The 25,947-nt window shown below is 30.1% G+C and overlaps 2 protein-coding genes across 2 annotated transcripts; both read left to right on the top strand.

Annotated features, from left to right (window-relative positions):
- The first annotated feature begins 2,070 nt into the window (after positions 1-2,070).
- On the top strand, positions 2,071-19,372 carry LOC113385672 (NK-tumor recognition protein-like). The gene is made up of 16 exons (XM_026623516.1): positions 2,071-2,146; positions 3,450-3,595; positions 4,880-5,012; positions 5,840-5,919; positions 9,153-9,325; positions 10,544-10,663; positions 10,864-10,986; positions 11,061-11,197; positions 11,275-11,440; positions 12,154-12,366; positions 13,158-13,379; positions 15,219-15,567; positions 15,697-15,782; positions 16,215-16,316; positions 16,683-16,773; positions 19,175-19,372. The coding sequence occupies exons 1-16, from the start codon at positions 2,071-2,073 to the stop codon at positions 19,370-19,372; spliced, it is 2,415 nt and encodes an 804-aa protein (XP_026479301.1).
- A 3,486-nt stretch (positions 19,373-22,858) lies between these two features.
- LOC113385094 (NECAP-like protein CG9132) lies at positions 22,859-25,683 on the top strand. Its single transcript, XM_026622902.1, has 5 exons — positions 22,859-23,149; positions 23,472-23,677; positions 24,267-24,457; positions 24,867-25,069; positions 25,407-25,683. The coding sequence occupies exons 1-5, from the start codon at positions 23,064-23,066 to the stop codon at positions 25,468-25,470; spliced, it is 750 nt and encodes a 249-aa protein (XP_026478687.1). The 5' UTR covers positions 22,859-23,063; the 3' UTR covers positions 25,471-25,683.
- The last annotated feature ends 264 nt before the right edge of the window (positions 25,684-25,947 follow it).

Here is a 25,947-nt window from a genome sequence, read left to right as displayed (position 1 = left end):
GGACTCTCCGCTCTCTTAGAACTGAGTTACCGTTTTTGGCACTTTTTTCCCCGTATCTTCGAAACGGCTGGACCGGTTGGACCGGCTTATGGCAAAAACTAATCAGCACGTCTCCTTATCAACAGCAATCGAATGTTTTTTGAATAATCGAAATCGGTTGAACCGTGTTCCCGAAATCGTAGACGAAAATTTGTATCCGCACATACACACACGCACACACATACAACCATTTTTTTAAGGTATGCTAAAATGTTCAGAAACCTCTGAAACGTAAAGATAGAAACATTTTCATTTTCGATTTTACGGGAATGTTAACTAGGCAATTTTTAAACAAGGCCATTTTCTCATTTTGTCTTTATTTTATACCATTTTGTCCGTATTTACCCTATCTTAATATTAATTGATTTCCTTACCTTTCCTCGTCTATCACTCTCGTTACCACTATCTCCCCCCCCTTTTTTAACCCATTGTTTTGTGTATTTTTCTTTTCAAACTTCTGCTTCCATGCTTCTTGGCTCTTCCGTGCTTCAGCTTACAGTTCCCTGTATTTTCTTTTCTCGCGTAATTCGTCAATCATCTGCATTCTTCTTCTTTCCATTCATTTCAGTCCTTCTATTATTTCCCTATACAATAACTCTGAAACGAATTTCGGTTTCTTTTTAATAAGGTAAATTATTGTAAGTTTGAATTAATAGCTTAAATATCATTTAATAACGTAATATTTATATTAACAGATTAAAAACTAAAACATCAGATGTGATCATTTTTGATGATGGATACTCAAATTGCGATACACAAAAACTGTACGCAAACACGGCATGTCTGACGAAACCATTGCACAGAAGACGAAGGTTGCTAAAATCTACATTGCCTTGGCAGAAATATTATGCAAATATGTCGACCTACAGGTAAAAACTATTTTAATTCAATATTTTTTAACCAGTAATTGAAATTATTCTCTGTATTTTATAAGCGGTAGCAATGTATACTTGTACTAACTAGATTTATTACAAGGCACACATTGGTTGCCCTTTCTCTTTGTGATGATGAATTTTTACATATTACAAATGATGATTAATTTTTACATACTTCAAATTATGATGCGATATATTGCAGCAATGGCATGGCTTTAAAAGCTATTCTTACGTTAAAACATTCTTGAGTTAACATTTATAAGAAAAAATAGATATCGATATCACTACTCCTCGATATTCAGTCGTACGTACCGCTAGATTTGAACACGAAACCTTGTGGTTCAGAAAATTCATACCATTGCACACCATTGTCCGTGGATAAGTGGTTAGAGCTATGGGATTTGAATTATAAGTTTGATAACTATGCCTCGAGAGCAGCCTGATGTTAAGCGGCTGACATCGATTTTTTACTTAGATAGCAATATGTTTCCAGATAAAAAAAAATCTTGCCGTTTATTGCTGCATCCTGTATCACTATTGCAAAAATTGCAATTGTAAAAAAATCATAGAGAGATAAGAATAATATATCTGTTTTGGGTTTCCATCCACAAAACCGACGTAGTTGGTGAAGTCATATTATCCAAATATCTCATAGAACTTTTAAATTCTAATTGCTGATCTATTGCTAAAGAATAATAATAAAAAATATTATTCATTAGCAATATAAAAAATACGAAGTAAATAAGTGCAATAATTTATATAAATTATCCGAAGCACTAACTATTTGAACATTATTTGATTCATGATCATGAACATACATTTCTGTACAAAATAATAAAGTTTTACAATATCATCACATATTTTTTTTAAAAAAGATAAATTTTGTGTGTAAATTATAATTACTAAAAGCTTTTAGATAGCAAATATAGCTAAAAAGAGAATCTCTTAGAAATGTATTTTGTCGAATTTTATAACAAACTGTTAATGTTACAACGAAATTTTGTAACAAGTTTAAAATAGATTGAGAAAGTGGTTCTAACATCATTACTTTCAGCATTAATTTTATTCTCACGATTAATTTTATAATTTATTATATATGATTAATTATTACTTGAATAGGAAAAGAAGGCGTACTGGAAAGAAATTCTCTAGAAAGATGCGATACATTCTTTGTGGACGTCGCAAACCGATGGTGACTAATCAGTTGGCTCCCAGACGTAAACATCGAAAAGGTGAGGAACTAAATATTTGAGTTTAACCCTTTCGCTACGAGTGTCGTCTATAGGCGACATCCACTTGACGACCTGTGTGTATGATTGTCGCCTATGGACGACATCCACTTGACGACCTGTGTGTACGAGTGTCGCCTATAGGAAAACAATTTTTCTTTTTGAGTGAAATTATTAAGAAAAATGATTTGTTATAGTGGTTTTTAGTTATTTAGAATATTTAAATTCAGTTTTTTTTTATTTTTAGTTATTTAGAATAAATACATTTTTATTGATGATGCTCAAAAAATATTAAAAATTATTTTGTGTAACAAATACTGGCTTACTGGCACGTGGAGAAGCGTGTAACTCTTGCGGGAAGCACTCTCGTAACCAAAACGTTATATATCTCTAAAACTTTTTCTTGTATTAAGGGGGTTGTTCAGTTTTTATTTGTTTTTTTTTCGATTTGGAGATTTTTTGATATTATGAAAGCTAAAAACCTTAGAATTATTTAAAAAAAAAATCATATCAATATCTATTTTTTTGACGAAGTTATAGATATACTCGTATATATATCTCTATATGTATAATCCTCTAAAACAGTTTTTTCATCGCTCCGCGAGCTATTGTATGCCAGCTGCTCTCTTTTTCATTATAATACCTCATGCACATGACCTTTTTAATAATGATCATTTTTTAACACCATGCTGTATTTAGTACATTAAATTAAATGGTGTATTTAGTACATCATATTAAAAACTTTAAATAAGTTTTTCTCAAAATGACTTTTTTCAATGCGGTGCCACAAATTAAAAAAAAACTACAAGTCGGATCGACTTGCATTTTTTTAATTTGTTCACCACTGCAATACCTAGTCCCCCTACCTCAACCAACTTGATAACATAACGCAATATAACAATGCCTTCTTTAACACTTTTTTTTAAAAATGGCTGCCATTTTTTCCTTCTTGCTTTTTTTCTTTCATTTTGGTAGGGGGACTGGATTCACCATCCCTGTGGCACCGCAAAAGAGATCGAGATTTTGCAAGGCCGACTTTGGCATTGCAAACATTTTGACAAAACTATTAAAAATTTTGCAAATTCAAGCAATGCAGTGGTCCAAATTTTTCGTTTATTTTTTATATCACTTTATTTTTTTAATTTTTTTTTTTTTCGATAATGACATTTTGGTCCTCGTGAGGCTCCACAGGTTGGAAACTGTCGAGTAGAAGTAGTAAAATTATAGATTTTATGAATTTACTTTTTTCATTTTCTATATCATAAATTGTTTTATGATAAATATATACATAAAATTTGCTAAATAGGTAAACACCCAAAGAAAGAATGCCTTCGTGTCCGAATGCCTGGCTGCAAAGCTCTGAGTAAACGAAAGAATTGCGAAAGGAAGATTATTCGCAAAAAGTGCACGAGGGTCGTGCCTCCGTATCCATCTTTCACAGAATGCTTAAAGGTAACAAAAGCTAAAAGTAATTTTCGAAAATGATATAATGTGAACTGCAAAAGATTAATTATTGATGTATTAATTAAGATCACATCAACCTTTCAAGTCTATACCATCTTATTATTAGCACCAATAAACTGAACCAGTCAAGTGTGATTGACGAATATACTCGTCATGGAGAAGTGGCAGTGAAATAGAGATTTAAAAAAAAACGAAATATGGTCTGAAGTGCCAAGTTATTTCAATATTTTATTACTCATCATACTAGTTGTGTATGGCATCGTGCCTTAAGGCAAATTGCTGGAACTTCTCGTACCGTACTGTAACATTGTCTAATAATCATAAGAGTTATATAAACTGATGAATTACAAATTTAAAATGATTTATTTAAAGTATATAAGTGAGCTTTAGAATTTCAGCCAGGATTAAAATTAAAGTCTGAATTATTTTCGATATACAAAAAAAAAATTGGGAAAAAATTAAAAAAAAATTTTTTTTTTCAAAACCAATTTTTTTGTCAAAACAAGCAGAAAGTTTTGTGAATCATTCAAATCAGATGCTTTGTTCTCTCAAAAACTGCTATATTTTGCACATTTAACTCGGTATCTCCAAAACGGCTGGACCTGCCTTTGCTAAAAACTAACCAGCACATCTCCCTATCATTAGTAATCGAATGTTTTTTGAACCATTCGAATCGTTTGATCCCTGCGCCTGAAAAAACACATCGATTTTTTCTGGGTTATGCCAAAATGTTTAGAAACCTTCAAAACGTGAAGAAATGTGAAAATTTTCAATTTCGATTTTCGGACGATTACAATAACTTACTGCGGAAAGTTAATAAGTAGTTCTACATTGCATTTTACCTTAATGCAAGTTGTATGATTTTCCCGAAATGTAAGCTATTTAAACAAAAATATAAAAATAAAATATTGTAATAAATCGTTCCAATTTTGTGAATGAAACCCATATTTCTTATCCGAAATCTTATCATCGTAACTTTCTCTGTGTTTTACGAATGTACTCGTCATGAGCTCGAATCGCACGACACAAAATTGTGCAACTGTTCGATGTGAACGCCACATTTAACTGGTCAACTATTACTTATAAAATATGAAACCATTTTTAGTTGCACTGTTACATGTGGACAAGACCTATTAGGGTGATAAGTTATTTAATCTATAAATATAATTGTACAAAACATAGCGTTATAGATCTTGTTATGATTATGATAATATAATGGCATTTTGATTTACCAAAACTTCAAAAATGTAACTTTTTTTATGAAAAATATAGGAGCCGAGTCCAAAGCATGTCGAAACAGAATGCGACTGTAATGAATTAGATTATCTGCAGCCGCATTATAGCATTTTCAAGCCAGCATTGCCACGATATGATCTTCCAGAATTCCTCCTGCAACCACCTGAAGGTAAAAGATAAAAGTCTTAAGGCAAATTGCTTGAACATTTTGTACCGGAAAGTTAAAAATAATCGAGGAATTTTAAATATTTTTAGCCTGGATTAAAATCAAAATCCAAATCATTTACAATATTTAAATAAAATATTGAAAATAAAAAAAAAATTGTTTGAAAATTTGAAATAATAAAATGTTTTTTTGCTTTCTCCAAAACCTAATCATTTTTTCAGACTGTTAAAATGTTTTTTGAATTATTCCGATTCTGAATTAATTGAAACAGAAAAAGTATTTATACTTTCGTATACCAAATTAAACAAGCAAGCTTATTTGTTTTAATATATGCACTACCATAATCTCTGGCCATAATTGTAAAACATTTTCAAAACTCACATAATTCAAAGCTATTGTTTTGATTTGCTTTGAGATTATGTATTATAACTATAAAATGAGGTAATCCGTTTATAAAACAATTAAATTCTGATTCTAAGCATAGTAAGAACCAAATAATATGCGTCCGCAAAAGAAATAATTAAAATTACTAGTCTACAAGCACTGGTTTAGTGTTTTGTGCTAATGATATGCTTTACATTTTTTATTTTTAAAGTAAATAGTTAATGAAAATAATGTTTTCGAAATTATTCGTACCCACTGATAATGACAAAAATATAACTAATTATACATATAAAATATATATATAAATAGTTAATTATTTATATTTTATTATTATTTGAAATGGGAGAAAGATGTTTTAAAATCTTTTCCTTTTTTACATGGTTTCAGAATTGATTCACAATTATAATTAAATATAAGTGTCTCATATTACTAAATGTATCTTTCAGGAATATACAAACGTGAGAAAAAACCTCATAAAATTTACCACTGTGGTTCAAAGGAACAAAGTCCTACAGCTTGTGGAAGGGTAAGCTTTAATTTGCTACATTTATATGCCATATTTTACCACTGTTTTAAAAGGAAATACGGTAAACTCAAAGCTCAAAGATATTATTTAATAATAAACGACTCGATAAATTGACAAAAAAAAGAGAATATTGAAAATGAAAACCTTATCAGCAATCATTTATATACGCGAATTTAATTTGCTATAATTATCATGCCATATTTTATCACTATTTAACGGTAAATACGGTAAGCTCAAAGCCCAAAGATATTTATGAGAGATATTATTTGTTAATAATATTTAAAAAGATATTTGTATACCGCCAGCTAGTTATAAAATTTATGTATTAAACATTTATTTGTCTTGTAATTGTTGCAGTTCTTATTACAATCAATCACTAATTTGTCACTAAGTTCTAATTGTAGAAGAGATATTTATTTATCATTTATTATACATGTTGTTAAGGGGACTTTACTTTTACAAGTGAACAATTAGTCCTATCAAACTATCCAGGGGTAGCAACCAACCCGTGTAAAATTCAATGCCATGAAAATTGTCACCTTCATAGCCAATATAATAAAACGGAAATACATCCAAACAATATTATTTATTAATAAACGACTCGATAAATTGATAAAAGAACAAATGTTGAAAATGAAATACTTATGAGCAATCATTTATGAACGTGAATGGATGGGTAGAAATCATATTGAATTTTTAAACTCTAATAATTGATCCAAGAACTACTGAACCTTTTAAATTAAGTAAGGCTAAACTTTTTGTTGTACTGGTAATTGATTCTTAGCAAGTACAAAACCTTTGTCTGACAGGTTTCAGTCCTGCAGAAGTATATATTTTATTGTGATAAATTAAATCAAATATGTTTTATCTTGACAGAAATACTAAACTTACGTTCTATAAACTGTTGGGCTAAAACTTCTCCTTACTTCGAATTTTTAGATGGTAACCCAATGGTTAATCCATCCATATTTGATGATTATATTATTAGAAATTACGTAATAGGTCTGAATTATTTTTATTGGTGCAGCAATGTTGGGTAAGGGCTATTTTCACTTGTAAACGTATTGTTATCTATATTTCCAAGTAAAAATGGTAGTCACTGCTGCCTGACAACAGGCTGCTCGAAATGGGCATCGAACCCGGGACCTCTGAATCAAGTCCCGTCGCTCTTGATCGCTTACCTACCTTTTGCGAACCCAAATTGATTATGACGATAATTTCATTATTAAATTTTTCATAATATAATTTGCATGTACTATATTATAAGTTTTCACGTTACGTCTTTTAGATTACTTCCACTCCTGCCATAGCACCTTTTTCCTGGTATTGCACATAACTTATTGAGGCCGCTTAAACAAACACATAAAAATTCTAACCTTATAAAGTCAAAGTTTATTATAATGCATATACATCTTTTCATAAAAGTGTATTTTTCGGCTCTCCTGAAAGGTACTTGTGCAGGTTGATTTCTCTTTGCAATTTGATTTTTGAACTTCTCAATGAATAAATCAAATTGTATTAAAATTTGAAGCTTACTTAGAGCGCCTGATGGATGATAATGTTTTGCCATCGGTGCTAGGCAATGGTACTTTATACCAAGAATCACCAGTACAATAGACTATGCGCTAGTGAAATCATATATAGGGTGATTTTTTAAGTAATTTCGACTCTTACAAATAAATGAAAAAACTAGTGGGGTGCATGGCATCATGCTTAACGCAAATTGCTAGTACTTCCCGTACCGTAATTAAAAATCTTGGTACGGAATCTAAAAAAAATTACACAAAATGTGTACACATTATAAAAATATCTGATAATTTGATGTGCATAAGTCTAATAAACATTTTTGACCGCCAAATGACATTTTTCAAACTTATTTTATTGAGAGCCCATAATCAATGAACCTGCCTTACCAAAAATTTAATCAGTTCTTCACTTTGTTAATACAAGTAAAATGTTTTTTGAATTATTCAAATCGGACGCTCCGTTCTCTTAAAAACTGAGTTGCCGTTTTTGGCACTTTTTGCCCCGTATCTTCGGAACGGCTAGACCTGCCTCAGCCAAAAACTAATCAGCACGTCTCCTTATCAATACAAATCGAATGTTTTTTAAATTATCCAAATCGGTTATTCCATACTGTCGAAATTGTCGAGAACATTTGTTTGAACCATATAAATAAACTTTCAAATAAAAAATTTTGGTACGGAACCCAATAAAATTTACACAAAATGTGTATACATTATGAAAATCTCTATAAAATATCTTATAATTTGATGTGCATATGTCTAATGATCATTTTTGACCTCCAAAAGGCGTTTTTTGAACTTATTTTAATTGAGAGTCCCTAACCGCTAGACCTGCCTTCCCAAAAATTCAATCAGTTTTTTATCTTGTCAATACAAGTGAAATGTTTTTTGAATTATTAAAATCGGACGCTCCGTTCTCTTAAATACTGAGTTACCGTTTTTGGAACTTTTTGCCCCATATCTTTGGAACGTCTAGACCTGCCTTTGCCAAAAACTAATCAGCACGTCTCCTTATCAATAAAAATCGAATGTTTTCTAAATTATTCAAATCGGTTGATCCGTGTTCCCAAAATCGTCGACGAAAATTTGTATCCGTACACACACACACATGCACACATACACACACACAAACATTCATTTTTTCTAAGATATATCAAAATGTTCAGAAACCTAGTAAAGATATATAAAAACTTTTATTTTCGATTTTGTTGCGATTACTATAACTTGCCCTACGGGAAGTTAAAAACTAGATTCTGCATACATAATTGATAACATTTCCTAATGATGTTATGCAGTAAAATCTAGTCTTAACTGGCACTTATCTAAAACCGATATTTTATTCTCAATTCTAGATTTGTGCTTATTTCTGAACATTAGAGAACATTTAAGATCATTTTCATGAAAAAATAAAGATGTAAAATGATAAAATATTACAAGTATGTATATATAAAGTATAGAGTACCTACCCATACCCACAATATGTAAATCTTTTGATTTTTAATCTTAGTAAGAGTATATTTTTCTAATTTTACATGACGTACTACATATTAAATCGCTATTAATAGAAGAGATGATGAAAAACGATATTTGTTGTTAATTACATGTAAAACTTTGCCAAATGTATTACATTTTAGGTGTTAAAAATTAGTGCATTGCTGTATTTGGTTATATTTTGGTCATAATTTTTTTTTGTTATCAATAATCTAGGGAAAAAAGAAAAGCGATATGGTATCAGGCGCATGGCGCAGAATCCATTACCCACTTGGCGAAAAAACGCAAGAAGAATTAAAACGTGAAAATTTATCCCGACCAGACTGCGTTCCTTGTCCAAATAAAAACAACGAAAAACATGATAGCCAACCACTGGATAAATATTCAAGGTAAAACTTATTGGCAATATACAAAAAAAAATATTTAAAATGGCAATGCATGGTTATAATATAGTAGAAGCTCTATTTATTAGTTATATTGATATCCTCAGTGGACAAACATACTCTGTGAGACACAGGCTATTTTATAATCAATGACTCAGTTTGCATAAAAAAGTTGAATAAATTACATATAGCAGTGATAAACAATATTGTATTTTGAAAATAATTTTAAGTTATTTTAGTAGTCTTTTTAGCTTTTTTCTTCGCTATATGGTCTTTTTTTATTATTTAAAACGACCGAGCGCTTTTAAATATGGCAAAACGAATGGTAAATTTTGTAAATTAAGCAGTAGTGAAGATGAGTTTCAAATAGACATTCATACAGACAATTTTTACGAAATTACTATTCGCAACGATGATAGTGATGAATGTGATGATGATATTATCCAACCAACAAAAAGAAGAAGAAGTTCGACAAAATAAATGAAGAGCAGGAAGACATTAGCGAATGTGCCGATTCTCCTTCAATAATCGAGTTTGACATACATCAACAAACACCACGATTACAAATACCAAGCAATATAAGACATCCAATAGATTATTTTACTTTATATTTGATAAATGAATTATTAGACAATATAATAGAAAAAATAAACCATTATGGCAGCAAAAAAATGACCAAATATACTGACTAATCAGTGGCATATTCTAAATGCGAGTGAAAGAAAAAGGGATTGTATTGTCTGTTCCGACAGAAAAGCACCAGGAGGGAGGTGACGAACAACATTTTATTGCAAAACATGTCAAAACCAACCAGCTATGTATTTTGGAAATTGTTTTGAACGTCACCATTCTTTATAAAATGATCAAAAATAAATTAATATTATAAATGTATGTCCTTCAATGACCACAAATTTTTATCAAACAAATTGCATGACATACACAATGAAATCAAGTTTACAGCCGGTAAAGTGGATTGTTTTGAAATCCGTGCCGTTCCTAAAGTGTTAATATCAAGTTTATTCCAATATTTATCAGCAAAATTCCTATATTTATTTAAATATTAATAATTCTTATATTTATTTACTTGAATATTACTGAGTCGTCAGTCAGTACATGTATTATTATACTGATATAAGGCGATGGCTAAGATAAAATGAAACAGGTACATAAATAGGCTTTTTCAACTTTTAACTATATATTTGTCAATTGGTCAATCACTTACAGATTTAGCGCTCCGCCAGAAGGAGAAAACAAATCCAATAAAAAATGTGTGAAACCTACATTATCTGGAACTTCTACTAAAAGTTATCATAATGCAGCTAATACATCAGATAAAACACATTGGTAAATACAATAACATATTTTTATTTTATTCTATACATACATATATATATATATATATATATATATAGTACTCTCGAATATCACTAAGTTTGCAGAAAATCATCGTTAATTAGTTTACTATTATTGCCTTTGGTTATGCAATCATTATCTTCCTACATTTAATACCCGTTCAAAAAATAATTTTGTCGATGTACTTTTAGGCTTCCAAAAAAATCATGTAAAAAATCTACAGATTCTATTAAAAAATCTAAAAGCAAATCTATAACTAGTGGGTCTAATAAAAGTAAGAAATGCTGCAAAAGTACAAAAATATCGAAAGTCAGGTAAATAAAATAATAAATTTAATATATATAGTTGATAAATCCAAATCTAAGTACTTGCAAAACAAAATTTATAGATCAAAATCTAAATCTGAAGAAAGTAAAACATCGCATTGTGAATTACGTAAGTTAGAATGTCAAAAATCTAGCGTGGATATTACAAAAAATACAGATCCAGAATATTTAGAATTTGATCAACATTGGAAACAATCGAGTAAGTGTTGATATATAATTATTTGAAGAAAATTCTGTTAGAATGTTTTAAATCAAAATAAAAAATATTTTATTTAGATCGGTATAGCCAATCGGGCGACAAAAATTTGACTCGATCAAAATCTTCTGGCTCAAATAAAAAATGTGAAATGAGTTCAAAACCTTTAAGGAGCAGAAGTTCTCAAAGTAGATTGACATATGATGGAAGCGATGCATTGAGAAAATCTTCTAGTGGAACATTAAGGTAATATTAACTTCAAAAAACCATCCCTGTTAATTAAAGACTCAGTAAAGTTCATAAGAATTGCTACATATTATAAATAATTTTGGCTAAATAGGTATCCAATGAGATCTATTTCCTTTTTTGTTAAAACTACTGAATTAAATTTTATTTGATAAAAAATTTTAAATTCAAAGTGTAGCGACTGTGTACACTAACAATGTTTTATTGAAGAAGAAACAACAGGATTTGAAAGTTACATTAACATGAAAAAATATGCCAAAAGATAGTTTTTATCATTAAAAGTTAGTACCGATCATATACACTTAATAATAATAATAAAAATATACATGGGTCTTTAATATAAAATATATACTATTAACTATTGCAGTCCAACTATTGCTAGTTGATAATCGATAATTGATTGACTAATTCTATTAAAAAATTTAGTCATACAATGTCTAACACATAATATTTTTGTCAATAATGTTATTCCAAGTCATTACAGCTAGTAAAACTAGTAAAAAACCAAAAATTCTTTCTCCAGTTTGTATCTCTATTAGCAAGTATTTTTTTTCAAAAAATATTCAATTCCAAATTGATAATTGTGTTGATCATGAAAATTAAACAATTTCCAATATGGATTGATTTTTATCAATAATTATCTATTTTAATTTGGTCATTTTAATGAAGAAAAATAATATTTATAATAATTACTATAAAGTTGTTTTTGCCAGTCAAAGATCTTCGAATGCTTCCGTGTCGTCGAAAACTTCATCAAAAAGTGTTACCAAAAGTTGTTCAAGTGGACCTGTAGTAACTCGTAAGGCTGGACAATCGACCAGAAGAATGGCTGGCAACCCCTGTAAAGCAGATCTGAAAAACTGTGCTAGCGAATGTGGAAAGTTGGATCTTAAGAAAAAAGTGAAGAAGAAAGTTGATTATACTTCGTACGTTTGTATTTTTATATAAGCAAATTTAGGGACAGATTCTGCCACCTAACAGAAAAATATTATGGCAAGACCATGTTACGCACCAACTTCCATACATTATGCTACTGAACTATACTGAATACTGTCAAAATGTCATGTATTTGCTGTGTATTCAGGCGTTTTACACATAAACTGCAACGTCATTCGTATGTTATGAAGCTGTGTCTGAAACACCCTGTTATCTAAGATCATTTTTGTTGATATTTTTGCGGTTTCTAGGTTAGATTTTTCATCTGACAACCTGAGAAATTCGCTTGACTGCACACCAACCACAAGGCTTTTGTCAATATCCAGTATGGAATGTTCTTCATAACATGGCCTTGTCATAACATTTATCTGTTATGCGGCAGAATCGGTCCATTAATCTGTTTCATAATTTAATTCAGATAATGATTATACAAGTATAAAATGAAGAAAGTTGCATGAAGTTTCATCTAAATTTATTTTAATTATAATTTCAAAAGGGCTGTTTTTAGGCTGTTTTTAGGCTTTTTCCGGCAATTGTTCGATTTTTTCTCGACGTAACAACCATCGTTTGACTTCAACGAACATTTTAAAAAAAGAATTGACCAAATTGGTCCAGGCGTTGTTGAGTTATGCGCTTACCAATACATTTTGCGATTCATTTTTATATTTTAGATGATATTTTCACTCCAGAAAATTAGAAAAAATATTTTAATCCGATTTTGAAACAAATTTCTAATAAAGTTTATATATGTATATATATAATATATATAAATTTACAATAGCAAATCTTCAAGTACATCTTTACTGTCGGCGAAGTCGTCAAAAACTCTTTCAGCAAGTTCGAAGGAATCTCTGAACAAATGCGTATCTGGACAATCGGTCAGAAGAATGCCAGGAAATAAATGCAAGGCTGATCTGAGAAATTGTGCCAGTGAATGCGACCAAAAGAGATCAAAAATTACAAAACCCATTAAAGTTGAAAAAGAAGAAAATAAGTGTGCCCGGTATGTATTTAATTTTTTATGTTCTAAGCATGTATAGGGTAGACTGGATACGTTTGTGTCATGGTGCGGTACTTGGCAGTCGTCATAAAAGCTAAACTATACTGATTTTGAGATAGGGTCTAAGGGGGGGCAAGTATGGTCATCCGAATAAGTTCCCATTATTGCTTTCGGTCTGTGCCCTACATGATCTGTAGACCGCATTGCTTTTAAAAAGTCAAAAGTAATTTTTTTTTGTTCGAATTCTTTTAACTGTTAATTGTATACAGATCACTTGCTGTGAACATTAGTAGATATTTACAAGCAATTAGTTTCTGCTATTATTTTCTTAGTTCTTGATTTTTTCTTGAAATAACATTTCGAGTCTATGCACATAAAAAACAATTATCTTCTATATATATAAAAATAAGTCGGGTTTTCCTTCCTGACGAAATAACACGAGAACGCACGAACCGATTTCGACAATTTTGCTTTCGTTGGAAAGGTCTCGGGCTCCGCAATGTTTATAGCTAAGAAAATTAGTTGTGCATGGCATCGGGCCTTAATGTAAGCTGCTGGAACTTCACGCACCGTAATTAAAAAATCGAGTACTGACATTAGTGAGAATTATCAGAATTATGCTTGGTTAAGTCAACGAGCAATTCTTGCCGCAAAGAATAATGATATACACGCCTTGAATTTCACCATTCAATCAAAAATTGCTGTCGATTTGGTGACATACCAATGATTCTGATTCTGACTGGTCTTCCGTTTGACTTCAAACGATTGCAATTTCCAGTTCGCCTTGCGTTCGCAATAACAAGTCGCAAGGCCAATCGCTTAGTGTTTGCGGGATAAGTTTCAAATAGATTATTTAGAAAATCATTGTTTTTCACATATACGTTGCCTGTTCACGAGTTGGAAAACCATCCGCTTTGTTTGTGTTAACGTCAGACCAAAAAACAAAAAATGTGGTTTACCAAAGAGCACTTCAATGAAACGTATAATTTGCGGATTCACTTTCATTTACTTAGAGAAGTTCAACTAAAGAACTTCATTTTTGTAATCGGAATAAATTCATTACTGTTGTATAATAAAATCACATTTTTCCTTTTCAAATATAAAACAAACAAAAAATTTCTTAATCTTTCTCACGAAACTATCTGGTGGCAAAACGGAGTTCGTCGGGTTTGCTAGTACAATTATAATTTAACATAATTTACTTAACGCGCTAGTATATTGCCTCTCACAATTTACTGGATATTGATTGAAGGTGTTACGAAAATAAATGTTTTTTTTAGAATTTAGATCTCTCAACTTATTATTTATCTAAATTTTCTCAAAAGAAATGGTATCTATAAATTTAAAGCATGATAACTATATCTGTAGCGTTCTGATAATTAGATTATATTGTGTTAAATTATGTATGATTATTTTATTTTAATAATATATTTTTTGTAGACGATTAGAATTTTGGTCTATGAAAATGGTACTTTTTAACAAATTTTGCTGCATTCGTAAAATATTAAGATAGTAAGATAGTACCGTAGTCAAAAAATATAAAATAATATAAAAAAGGTCACTATTACCAACTCTATCGCTGAAATTGAAACTAATATATCATTCTTATCTCGCATGCGTTAAAATCATTTACGAGGTCAATATTTTTGTTTTAATTGATTTCCATAGTGTCAAATCATTTCAGATCATTAAGTCAATTATCTACTTATTAGATTTCATAATGCCAAGAATTTAATATTTTCGATCCATTCGAAGTGATGCTTTTTTGTAATTTATCCCTCACCGTAAGTTAGGTGCTGGATTATATTATAATTGAATTGCTAATCGCTATTCAATTAATAGATTTGAAGAATGGAAGAAAACTTGCAAAGAAAATGAGAGGGACAAATCACCAAAATCCTTAAATTCGAAGGATTCACTGAAGAGCACATCAAGTACCTCTATTACCCGTTCACCTCTACCAGACCGTAAAGCCAGCATAGAAATGGGTTCTGGTAAAGGAAAACGAAAGCACAGGGAAAGAATTGAAAGATCTAATTCAGGGGGATCGGTGGGGACGTCTTCTTCGGGACCTAACACAGTAAATAATAAGGGGAAACAAGTTGAAGTGGAGAAAGTCATTTCTGATAAGTTGGCCACCAATCCTGGTGGCAAAGTATCGCTGGCTGCTTTCAACCAGAAACACAACTTGGTAATTAAAAAGTTTAATTATTTGTTGTCATTGAGTATATAAGAAATTTATAAAATATTTTTTATGCGATAGATTAACGCATGCAACAAATAATATAATTAAATTAAATCTAAGATATTTTGTTTACAGCCACCTATTCCAAATTTCCCAATAACATCTCGAAAACGTCCTTGCTTCAAGCCTCAACACTATCCTAGAACAAACAAGCCTTACAGGTAGGATTAAAGCACACAATGATACATAATACTTTGATAATATTATTTAATCATCTGCTGTACTTCTTGCCAATGTCATCATTTATCTATTCTATATTAATTAAAAATGAAATAAAATACCTTTTTTTATTATAAATGAAAAAACTAATACATATCTCAGCAGAAAAATGCACATACAAATAGATTTTTTTAACATAATTTGTAAAAATAAAACTAAGAATAATATTAGTCAAAAATAAAATATAAATAAGTTTAATAACTATGAGTCAAAACTATATTTTACGTTCAGTTCAACTCATCATCAGCAAACAATGTTGTGGAGGAAGATAAAAAAAAATTAAAATGGTAGATATTTTCGAAACTGTTATTGATAAAAAAAACATAATTACAAATGAAGCAATCCTTAAAATGAAACCATAATTTTATTTGCAGATTTTGCGAACGCATACGATCACCAGGATGTCCAAGGAGATTGAGAATTATGTGCATTAAGAAAAATATAGTGCGAAAATGTAAAAGGCCATTCAGTCCAAGGTGAATATCCATTATTAGAATAATTTTGTAAGATTAAATATTCTGCTAAGACCTACGGTGGATCTTAGATCTTAGTAGAATAAATACTAGCAGAATGGTAATAACATAAATTTTAAAAAATAAAGATGTAGACGATGTTTGAAGAAAAATATGTCTTATTTTATTTTATGCTAATTCAGAATTTTTATTTTCTTTATAAACGTATAAATCAATAAGCAATCAACAAATATAAATGTTAGGATTCGAATATTTGGATATTTCTTGTTCAACGCATCGAATTTATTATCTAAATCGCCAATAGGTTTCTATAACAATTGTAATATTTAAAATACTAATAAATTTTAACCAAAACCATATAATCTGCAGGCCATCTTTTTCGGAATGCATGAGACCAGCATGGCCTAAATTCGTGAGAAATGAGTGTAAAATTGCTGAAATGAACCTCATGTACCCTAAGGTAAGCTCAGTAAAATGTATATGAATACTACTAAGTTTCGGTGATTGTTTAAATTGTACGTCATTGTGATTTTTTTTTAATTTTAAAATGTTATTTATTGGTGTATATCATTACAAATTTACCTTCACGAATTACAAGTGGCCTTCACAAAACTATTAGTCTAAGGCCAGTGAACTATTTGACTAACCTATTTTCACAGAGCTAGAAATTTTTTTAATATTTTTTATTATCAACCCATTAAGAAAGTACCATTCTGGCAGTCATTCCGCGATTGCGTCAACATCCCTTTAATTTGTGAAAATGTCAGAAAAAAATTTTTATAACTTGCTCCCACAAGGCTCAAATTTTGAGGGTGTATTCTTTTAACTGTTTAGAAAGCATATGTAAAAAGCCAGCCCATTCTGAGGATTGCAAGGGTCTGATATTGAAAAAAAAATTACGTGATTCTATTCATACTGGCTTACACCACATAATGTATATTAATATATGCTAAATAATCCTTTATTATTAGCTAAATAGGATGAAATAATTTTTCAATTAATGTTTTCGGATAGTGCGTTTTGTTTAATTAATTTATTATTAGCGTTATTACGTTATTACGATCGGCCCAACTGTGGTTTAAAATTAGCAGAAATAAGCAAAAATCTTTGTCCACGTTTATTAAAAAATCCTAACCGGATTTTAGAAAACTAAATGCCCATCAAAACACATAATTTGGAAACTATGCTGATCAGTTTTTGGCAAAGATCAGCTGGGCCGGTTCTTCGTAAATAAACATTATAAAAAAGTGTGGCGATTTTAATGAAATTCAACATGGAAATAAAGTTTTTGGTCTAAAACTCTCGACGAACATTCTTAAATATTATAGACCCCCAAAAAGTGGAAGAATTACAGAAAATAATATACAAGCACTCGTTTGCAAGTGTGCGCGAAAAATGCTTACTTAAAGCAAAATACCACTTACATTTAGTTTTAATATAATTACTAAAATAGTAAATGATGGCATACCATCTCTATAGAAACATCAATGGTATAATAACTACACAAGTCCACAAAATGAAAAAAGTTGTCTGTATTGGATATACAACATAAGTTTTCCAATGCCCTATTCACCTCAAATATCTTAGGCAACAGATTTCTGCAAAGCTTTATTCATCTTTATTGATTTTTTTTTGTAGAATTTAGCAGCATATGGCAGCAATCTGCAAACAGATTTTCAAATAATGGTTGGTAAGCGCATAACTCAACAACGCGCTGGACCAATTTGGCCAATTCTTTTTGTAAAATGTTGGTTAAAGTTCAAAGATCGTTCTTACGGCGAGAAAAAATCGAATAATTACCGGGAAAACCCTGAAAACAGCCCTTTTTTTTCACATACAAACGTTTTCTAACTGAAACGTAGAATCAATTTGAGCTTTCATTTTCAAACAAATAATAAAGTGAATTAGAGAATTCATAAAGGTAAACTGGTGGACAGGTAAATTGGAGAATATGTAAAATGGAAGAGAGGAGAACTGGTAGATAGACGAATAAGTAGATAAATAAACAGGTTGACAGGTTAATTAGTAGACAAATTGTTCAACAGGTAACTTATTGAACAGGTTAATTGGTAGACATTTATAACAAGATGACAGGTAAATTGGTTGACAGGTAAAATAGTGTATTGATAAACAGGTCGATAGGTAAATTGGTAGACAGGAATTTGTTGAATAGCTGATGTTCAGGTAAATTGAAGGATATGTGAAATGGTAGACAGGACAGATAAACTGGTAGATAAGACAAGACGGATAAACAGGTTGACAGGTAAATAGGTAGACATGTGAAACTGGTTGATAGGTAAATTGGTAAGTCGGTAAAATGGTATATTAATTAACAAGTTTATAGGTAAATTCGTAAACAAATTGTTGAATAGGTAAATTGTTGAACAGATAGTTAAACTAAATGTAACAAGCACACATCTTTGGTATCCTTTTTAATTTAAACTAAATCAGGGTACAGCTAGTTGTAAATATTTTTGCAGATTTTTCAGTGCTGGATTTTACAAAAAGAAACTCAATGAATATGAATAAGGCCTTAAAAAATAAAAATAAATAGACAAAAATTAAGAAACCACAGAAATTATAAGATTCTCATGATCATGCAGAAAAATTACTAGATCGCAGATTTTACCGTTAAATTTTATTCTTCTCCGTTTTTCGCAGTTTGACCCCTCAATTTGACTTGTTCAGCGTTAAAAAGTATATTGGCAAACATATGTCACACATCCAATACAAACATCTTTTATATTTTGTGGACGTATGTGATTTTTAAATTTAACCTATTTAGAATTTAACCTGGTCCAGTATTCGCAAAAGTAGATTTTATAAAAGATATATAATTCACATTCATTTATTGTTTACAGAAAATTATATATCCTCACATGCAGGAGAATGAAAACGAATGTATTCCTAGAGACAAGTTGCTCAAGGATTACCGAGAAGAACTAGCTCGCAAATGGAAACAGGATGTGGGAGATTCGCCAGATCCAGAGATAGAAAAAACATGGCCTATACCCAGAGCAATGCTTCTACCAGCACCACCATATCAAGCCCAGAATTAGTAACTCAGTGATATCATATCATATATCAGTTGTTTAATAGGATCGGATAAAAATCGCTCGTTTTCTCGCTTAGATATATAAGTGGAACACTGATTGTTCCACAGGAGCACTGGCAAAACAAGCCAATCCCGTTCGCGTATTTTGTATATGCATTTCTCCAATTTCATATAGATTTAACATGATTGTATCGAGCGACATTGTGATTCATTTATTGGCCCAGTACTAAAAAAATGTGTTATTTTGTTAATAAATTGTTTTAATAAGTTTTTAATAAAAGTTTTTTATTGTGTAATTATTGATTATACACTAAATGTATTTAGTTCTTTTATAAATATAGTTCAATTCATAAGATCCATAATGGACAAGTCAAGATTAACACTATATGGGCCGAATTTTTGGTTTACATCCACAAAAACATGAAAACAGTTTATCAGTAATTATAAGCTTATGTATGCCAATTGAAAAACAAAAAAATCTGTTTAAACCAATTTTTCGGTATTAATGAAGAACGTGAAGTATGGTGGGGGAGGATGGTAAATTTTAATATCACGACGTTTCACAAACGGGAGGAGGGTCTAATAATTCCTAAAAATTCGATTACTTGATTAATAGACGCCAAATCAATTTGTTAATCAAATTCAATTATTTTTTTTAATAAAGAATACTGTTAATGTGATCGATGCAGTAGAACCCCGTTAAGATTAGGATCCCGCTCCATATCGAGCCCCGACATTATACGCTTTCTTGCTTAAGACGCGTTTTTAGTCTAAATGGGTTTTACTAAATATAGGTGTATTAAGTATGTACGTACATTTATTAACTTTTTGTAGAGTAAGTTATAGTAATCACGTTCCGAAGATGTCTGAACATTTTGGCATACCTTAGAAAAAATGGATGTGTGTATGAGTGTATGTATGTATGAATGCATTTGAATAATTAAAAAAACATTCGATTCCTACGGATGGGTAGATGTACTAATTAGTTTTTGGCAATGACAGGTCCAGTCATTTCGGAGATACGGAGCTAAGCTTTTGAGAGAATGAAACATCTAATTTGAATGATACAAAAAACATTTAGCTTGTCTTGACAGTGCGAAGAAACGATTAGTTTTTGGGGAAAGCAAAAAAAGGCAAAAAAATATTTGTTTATCAAAAATGATTAAGATTTTTAATTCATTTCTAGATCAAATTCTAAGGCTCTATCTAAAGTTCTAAACTCCACTTATATACTTCAAATAAATAATTTTAACTTTGCAATTCAGTTTATATAAGATTTGATTATGAGATAAGATCCTTCATTCTAACACCGCTTCATTAAGTTTTGTTTATTTACTTTTTATATAAACATATATAATCGTCGTCTAAAATATAATAAATGCAGATAATGAAAGTTACAGTATTTATAATGATCTATTTTAAAATTATTAATATTCCTAGTATATTTCATTGCAGTATGGAAAGTTTCAGCAATTTGTTTTAAGGCACAATTTTATGCACCACTATTTTTATATAGTCTTTAGACATAAGCTTCTTTCTGGCATTAGATTTAACTTTTAGTTAAAATTAATAATTCAAAAGTGTTAAAACTAATAATTCAAACTTTACAATAAGCCTCTGTCTGTAACAATAATATTATTGGGTTATTCGGAAAGTAACTTCGTTTTTTATAGACATTTTGGCACATAATTTTCGAACAATAATCAAATAAATACTTTAATAAATTATGTTTTCGCAGGTTTGTTCAAACTTCTTTTGTCATATTTATGGTATTAGCATAATTCCGAGATCATACATTTATTGGTCGCTATTAGCAATACTGATCAAGGTGTGGTTTGACATGCTGAGGTAAAGGTTTTACCGTCTAAAAAATTTTTTTTGGCCGGAACAAATAATGGTGCGATGATGACAGGTTTGGAGAATATGGTGAATGTGTCATTGGGTCTCATTCAACCTACAAAAGCTTTTGGCGATTGACCAAACTTATGCGCAGTCGTGAAGCAGGACAATACCTTGCTTGTGAATTAATTCTTACCATTTCTATTAGAGTATATCATTCAGTTTATCCAGCTGACGGCATCCGAATTAACCATTATGTTATCCTGGAAAAGCTGAAAAATGAACAACTCCTTTAAAATCTTACCAAACATACCGCATTATCTTTTTCTGACAAATTTCAGCTTTTTATTTGTTTTGTGCAGGTTCTTTTTCGTTTCATAGACAATTGCGTGTATTGTATTCTTTATATCCCATTTGATATTCCTAGTGACAATTTGCTTCAAAACCTGATAATTTTCAGGACTTTTCAGAGGCGAATCGCGGACGTCAGTGCGACGACACACATTTCTTCCTATGAGAACCATATCTTGAGTTTCGAGGAAAATCCCAGACCTTTTGAGTGGCCATGAACTGTTAAATTTGATAAATTGGGATGGGATCTCACGTATTGTTATTCACCGGTTTGCATCAACTAATGCCTCTCTCGCGTCTTTATCAGCTTTAACCGTACTTCTTGGACTTGGAGCATCTTGGACATCAAAATACCAGGAATGAAATTCAGCAAACCAATTTTATCACTGTCGTACTATCAACACGTCATTTCCGTACACATTGGTCAATTTCATTTTGACTTAAACAGTATTTTTATCTTTTCTATAGCAAAAGAGTAAAAGATGTCGAAAATTCAAAGTGGCACCATCCAAAAACTACTGCGTGGAAGTGATAAGAATTTTTTACACGCAAGCCTTAAAAAATAAGTTTTCAAATCAGGGGGCGTCCATTAATCACGTGAGCGAGTTTTTGAGGATTTTTGGACCCCCCCTCCCCCTTGGTGATCCATGGTGATATTCAAAATTACCCCCCTTCCCGCCCCAAACATCACCTGTATTTTCAGTTACATGATAAAACTGTAACTTTTTTTAATTTTTTTTTGAAAATGTTTGTTTTTTTTTAAAAAAAAGTCAGTTAAAAAATAAATACACGTGATATCTTACTATACCCCTCCCTCCCCCACGTGATATTTTGTGATTTTTTGTCAGACCCTCCCCTCCCCCTAGAAACCTCACGTGATTAATGGACGCCCCCTCACATAATGATTATAGGGCTTAAGTGTGATGTTAGGTTCAAAGAAATATAGGTAAATTCTGGTGGTAAAAAACGAAGTGACTTTTCGAACAACTTTATATTAGTATGCAATGGCTTTAAAAAATAAATATAAATAGAATTTGATGATTGTTTGAATATTATATATTTGCAAAATAATTTAATTTTAAAAATAAATATTTCAATTGGGAATAAACTTTTCAGCGTTATTATTAGTTAATTAATGAAAACGGAAATTGTTTTATAAAATTTGAAATCTTCAACGGCTACCAACAGTAGTAAGTTGCTCAATATCCCCCTAGTCATCGTGCAAGATACAAGTGTTGGCTCAACTGATATCGCAGACATCGCAAGTGTTTATTTATTTGTGTTATCTGTCATTGCAAGTTGACAGATCGTATCACTTCAGAAAAGTGATCTCTCTAAAAACCACCCATCAGTCAAGTTTCAACTTTCAGATAAATTTTAGTATTTAAAAAAGTTAACTTAAAATTATCAGAATATTCCAGTGCTGCCGCGTGTACATCTGAACACTTCATTCTACTTTCCGCTTTAGTTGATAACATAATTGCTTTTTTTTTCGATTTTTAACTATGGATACCTATGAAAGTGTCTTGTTAGTTAAATCTGAAGTATTTGTTTTCAAAATTCCGGCACGTACTTCCAATCGAGGATACAGGTTAGTAACGACATAAATTTATTGATTATTTATATGACATGTAATTTCAAGAAGGTACCTCTGTACTATAATAAAGAATATGACCTGTTCGAGCCTTCTCTCATATGTTTAGCTACCTACACTTTAACTGAGATCTGAAACTATGAAAAAAATCTTATCAATCCTTATATCAAGTCTCGAGTTGAAGTAGTCTTTATCTTTCATTTGAGTTAGCCTTTGATTTGAATTTTTTTACAAATATATATGTATATATATGAATATATGTATGTGTGTGTGTGTAAATATGTATTTTATAAATAATTTATCTCAATTTTCTTTTTAGAGCCGATGATTGGAATTTGACTGAGCCTTCATGGACTGGCCGCATGAGGCTTGTTTGCAAGGGGTCACTTTGTACAATTAAGTTAGAAGACAAAGCAACAGGAGAACTTTTTGCACAATGCCCTATAGAAAGTTATCCGGGCATTGCAGTAGAAGCTGTTACTGATAGTTCTCGATATTTTGTTTTGCGGATTCAAGACGGTTCAGGTAATTAAGTATATTTATAATAAAATTTGTATTTAGCTAAAATTCTTGAAATAAACTTTATACAACAAAATGTTACAATATTATTAATGAAGGTTATATTATAATTTTATTGATAATATTTAAATATCTATATCATGGAACACCTAAAGTTGAATTGAGCTTATAATAGCACTCCATATTATCTGTTTTTTTATACAATTATAGTGTACTACTGATTAATAATTTAACAGCAATAAGGAAGCAATATATTTGAAAAACTTAATTTTAAAAATTTGAGTGTGTTAATTAACTAATTTAATTAAAATCAATTACTATTAATTATGTTTAATGCTTCAAATAACAACTCTGTTACCTAATAACTTAAAACTAAATTATTGAACTTTATTGTTGAAGCACTCTATTAATTTTGATTTCAACTATTTTGAAAACTGTAGATAATGATAAAATTGTCTAGTAATATTTGAATACTATTGCTAGATTTGTGAAAATATAATGAAGATATCGAATTGGAAAAAAATTTTGTTCATTTACTTATATATAAGTATTTAATTGTTTGCCACAGTTGTGTTTATAGTATGTTTTATTCTAGGTCGATCTGCATTTATTGGTCTTGGTTTTGGTGACAGATCTGATTCATTTGATTTCAATGTTGCTTTACAAGATCATTTTAAATGGCTTAAGAAAGAGCAAGAAATTGAAAAAGAGAAGGTTGAACCTCAGCAAAAACTGGATCTTGGTTTTAAGGAAAATGAAACAATTAAGATTAATATGAAAATAACGGTAAATTAGATTCTTTTTAGACAGCATATTTGTTACATTTATAAAATATTTTGGACCCATTAACAAAAATTTAGTGTGTAATATATTATTCACATTCGATCATCTTTCACACTCCTCAAATATATATCATAAGTAAGATTAATCTATACCTTTATGTGAGTGTACAATTTTGGTAATTTTCACAACACAAAAAAATTATTCAAGTTTTAAACTTTATTAACAAAAAAAATGCTTAGACTTATAATTAGTAATAAATTTTGTGCCTATTCATTGCTTTTATAATAATCCTCTATGAATTCATTCAATTGATTCAAAGATTTATTTTTTCATTCAAAGCACAAAGATTTGGAATATGCACATTATTACGGTATAATTTTGTGATTATAGTATGTGTTTTAATGTATTACAGAAAAAAGATGGTTCTGAATCATCAAAAAGCAAACCTAAAGTTGGAATTAGTCCTCCAGGTTCTAGTATTTTACCACCTCCACCTGGTAATTCAAGTGGAAGGATTGCTCCACCTCCGAGTAATTCTGCAAAATTAAGCCCAGCCCATAAAAATAATGTCGCTGCTTCTGGACAAGACTGGGGAGATTTTGCTTCAGCTGCAAGGTAATAAAAAAAATATTATTTCGATAATAAAAATAATTATTGTTTTATAATAAAAACTCAAATAAACTAACCTGTAACAGGCACTATAGTATAAATTCAAAAATCAATTTTCACCTTTATTATATTAATTTTCTTGTATTAATAGCAATGAATATATTTAAAAAGTTTTGGCAAAATGAATTTAAAACATATTTTTGAATTCAAAAAAACTCACTGATGAAGCGTTGCAGATGTGTATTTTACTTTTATGACTTCTATATAAAATAATTTTAAATAATTATAAAGTGTGTTATTACATTATCACTTTTGATAAGACTATGATTTATATGATTTTCAGTGGTAATGCTCCTGTGAAACCCCCAGCCGAAACGACAACAAATAGCAATTGGGTTCAATTTTAAATTATAATATTGAAAGCATTCCAATCGATCTTAAATATTTAATATATGTTTGTATAATAATCTACTTGTTTTAAATTGATATATCATATATTTTAGAGACCCTAATTGCATAAAAATAATATATATATATATATACATATAAATCAAATGTATTACTTTATAAGCATATCATAAGTTGTTTTCTTTCTCACATATTCATCTAAAAATCAGAAACACCAGAAACTATTTTCCAAAATCGCTATTATGTTAAAATATAGTTTAATTGATATATGACAATTAGTGATTAGATTTTTTATGTAGAAAGTTTTTGTTAAGATGAGTTTCTGGTTCCAGCAGTAAGCAATAGTGTATAATGTGTGTATACATTCAATGTCTTTCCTTATTCAATAAGATTAACTAATGTGTGCAAGATTTACTTAATTTTGAATATGTGTATTTAAGAATTAGCATACTTTTGGTAGAATATGTTAACATATA

This window comes from Ctenocephalides felis, unplaced genomic scaffold (assembly GCF_003426905.1).
Source record: "Ctenocephalides felis isolate EL2017-DRISC unplaced genomic scaffold, ASM342690v1 CF-g0.4_SCAFFOLD_03571, whole genome shotgun sequence".
Lineage (NCBI taxonomy): Eukaryota > Metazoa > Arthropoda > Insecta > Siphonaptera > Pulicidae > Ctenocephalides > Ctenocephalides felis.
Note: the sequence above shows the minus strand (reverse complement) of the source record. Positions and strands in the feature narration are given on the sequence as shown.

Excerpts from the sequence above, each read along its gene's own strand:
- LOC113385672 (XM_026623516.1), top strand. The coding sequence starts at position 2,071 with ATGCGATACATTCTTTGTGGACGTCGCAAACCGATGGTGACTAATCAG. Across the intron at positions 3,596-4,879 it reads CTTTCACAGAATGCTTAAAG|GAGCCGAGTCCAAAGCATGT; the intron begins GTAACAAAAGCT and ends TGAAAAATATAG. Across the intron at positions 11,198-11,274 it reads TCAACATTGGAAACAATCGA|ATCGGTATAGCCAATCGGGC; the intron begins GTAAGTGTTGAT and ends TATTTTATTTAG.
- LOC113385094 (XM_026622902.1), top strand. The coding sequence starts at position 23,064 with ATGGATACCTATGAAAGTGTCTTGTTAGTTAAATCTGAAGTATTTGTT. Across the intron at positions 23,678-24,266 it reads GCGGATTCAAGACGGTTCAG|GTCGATCTGCATTTATTGGT; the intron begins GTAATTAAGTAT and ends GTTTTATTCTAG. Across the intron at positions 24,458-24,866 it reads AGATTAATATGAAAATAACG|AAAAAAGATGGTTCTGAATC; the intron begins GTAAATTAGATT and ends AATGTATTACAG.